Raw genomic sequence first — 2,523 nt, forward strand, 5'->3', positions numbered from 1 at the left:
CCCCCCTTGGAATTTTACTGCTGATTAGGGGTAATATCAGAGAGAAGTATTATCACTTGCTTACAATGTAGAGAAAACCTCAGAGCTGCACACAAATGTTGCTGTTATGAACCTGGAGCCAGCCAGGCTGCAGAATTGGAAGTTAAGGAGAGAGGATTTGTGCAGCTCTGCTGTTACTTTCCTAGTGCTGTTTGCCAGGGAGAGCCATAAGTTGTGCTTCAGGGCTGCACAGAGGAGGCTGGGGACCAGACTCTAGGTGTTATCCATGCTGAGAAGCTGTTTCTCTCTGGAGGGCTTCCTGGAATAAATGTTGGCTTACTAGTGGTTAGAAGAGTAATTTTCTGGTGGGTGGTCTCAGATGGTGATGAGGTGTCAGTGTCCCACCCTGCCTGTGTCCAACCTCCCTGATCACAGACTCTCAGAATGGTGTGGGTTGGGAGGGACCTTCAAATCACCCAGTGCCACCCCCTGCCATGGGCAGGGGCACCTTCCACTATCCCAGGAACTCCAAGCCCTGTCCAACCTGGCCTTGGGCCCTGCCGGGGGGCAGCCACAAGCTTGTGTGTAAAGTCTTCAGTGTCAGGGATTTCTGTATTAGTTTGCTTTGGTTATTGATAAATGAAATTGTCCATTCAATTTCTTGTGCTGAGTGCAGAAGTAACATCTTATGCTTGTTACATTCAAAGATATTACTGACATTAACTGTACTTTATACACTCCCCAAGACCCTTTCAGCATTTAAGTCTTCCTTTACATCATTCTTCATATGTGGAGAGGCACAAACCAGCAAATAATTTTTCTTGGTCATCAGCTCAGAAACTTCCTTGAGTTTTCAATTATTTCTCATGTCTGGCAGTAGTCCCATATCCAAGAGAGTCCTAAAGGAAGATTTTAAAATTTTGGTTTTTTGTAACCTGCACCCTGTAGATGCAGAAGTTTCTATGAGAAAGGTGAGCCCAGCTTATGCCTCGTACATACATCAGGAAACCACAGTGCCGTTAGAGAACAGGATCTGTCAGAGGTGCAAAATGGGGCCAGAAAGGACAATTCCTTGATATTCAGGGCAAAAAGAGGAGAAGAAGAAAAAGGGAGGCGTCAGAAATACTATCATAACTGAATTGCTTCCCTCACAGCTGGCAGAGATGTTTTTCTTTTTAAGTCCATTTAGGTGAGAATGCAGATGTGTTGAACACATTTGTGTTCAACAACCAAGAAACACATGAAAAAGAAAATTTGTATTTTAGAACTCAATTTATCTAGACATTTTAAACTCTCTATATGTGCATAATCTTTACCAGTCTCTCTCTTTCCGTCTGTTTTTTGGTGCCTTAGTGGTACCTGAATGCTGGTAGTTCTTGGTCCTGGTTCTCTCATGTACTTTGCATTTCAGCTCCTGTTTTTATTGCTCAGGTAAGCAGTGAGGCAGGAGCAATTAAAGGGAGATAATATCTTCAGTGTGTCTCTCCTGCAGCTTTCCCCACACACCCATAGAGCTCCCAGAGCTTTGGGGATGCTGTGCTTAATGTTCACTGCTGCCTTGGACTGCCACCACATGAAAAGCTGCAGCTCTTCCAGCAGCCTCCTGAGATTCCCACCATCACAGCATTCCTGGGAAATGGGCAGCTGGGGGACTGGCAGAGCTCTTAAAACAGATTGAGAGATCATTTTGTGCTCGTGTTTCAGATATGTACTGCAGAATGAAAGTAACAGAGTTACTCCACTTTGTGAAATGAAAATATGTTGGCCTGATGTTTGTCAGTAATGTAACGTCTTCCTCCTTGGCAAGTGATGGCAACATATTAATTGTACCTATTTTACAATCCTTTAGGTGGCTATAATAGCGGGAAATTTTGAGCTTGCTGAATATATCAAGAATCACAGGGACGCTGATATTGGTAAGCAAAATATTTACAGACTCTGAAAATAAGTTTTGCTTGTTTGTGCCAAGATGTTGCAAAGATGTTAAAACTGATTTTGTGTGAGATACAGCTACAGGGCTGGTGACATTTCAGGGAGGTTTGAAAAGTAACTCCTCTGAAAAAATGAAGATGGGGAAAAAGCTGAACTGTTTTCAAAAATACACTCTGAAAAGGAAAGTGTGATAAGTGGTAGGTGCTTTCTAAGTATAAATCAGTCAGTTTGTAATAGACTAAATACACATCCACTGACCTGGAATAGCCACTTTGGCTCTTGCAGGTTGTTTTGGCCTCGCCTAAAGCATCTCTGAAAGAAATAATTGATCAGAAGATGAAAATGGAGAAAGATGATTCTCTATAATTCAGTGAATATACAGCAGAAGCCAACTCCCCATACTCATGAAAGCATTCCCTCTCACTGAGTTTGGTGGGATTAAGGGTAGTGACAGGCCTTAAGGGTCCCTAGAAAAAAAACCTGAAGGCATTTTCAAGATCTTTTTACGTAGAGAGATTTGCTATTAAAATAAAAGCCAGTTTGATACAAGTGATGCCTAATACAGTTTAATAAAAATGAGTTAAAATGCTTTAATTCAGGTTAATTAAAGTC

The 2,523-nt window shown here is 42.0% G+C and overlaps 1 protein-coding gene across 5 annotated transcripts in view; it reads left to right on the top strand.

The window, feature by feature from the left end:
* The window catches only part of SHANK2 (SH3 and multiple ankyrin repeat domains 2), a 272,609-nt gene that overhangs the window by 54,439 nt on the left and 215,647 nt on the right, over nt 1-2,523 (top strand). For all 5 annotated transcript variants that reach the window (XM_017733032.1, XM_017733033.1, XM_017733036.1 and 2 more), the window contains one exon: nt 1,829-1,895. In XM_017733032.1, coding sequence (XP_017588521.1) covers nt 1,829-1,895 — 67 coding nt within the window. The remainder of the gene's footprint in view (nt 1-1,828; nt 1,896-2,523) is intronic.

Source organism: Corvus brachyrhynchos, unplaced genomic scaffold, assembly GCF_000691975.1.
Source record: "Corvus brachyrhynchos isolate BGI_N302 unplaced genomic scaffold, ASM69197v1 scaffold315, whole genome shotgun sequence".
In the NCBI taxonomy this organism is placed as follows: Eukaryota; Metazoa; Chordata; class Aves; order Passeriformes; family Corvidae; genus Corvus; species Corvus brachyrhynchos.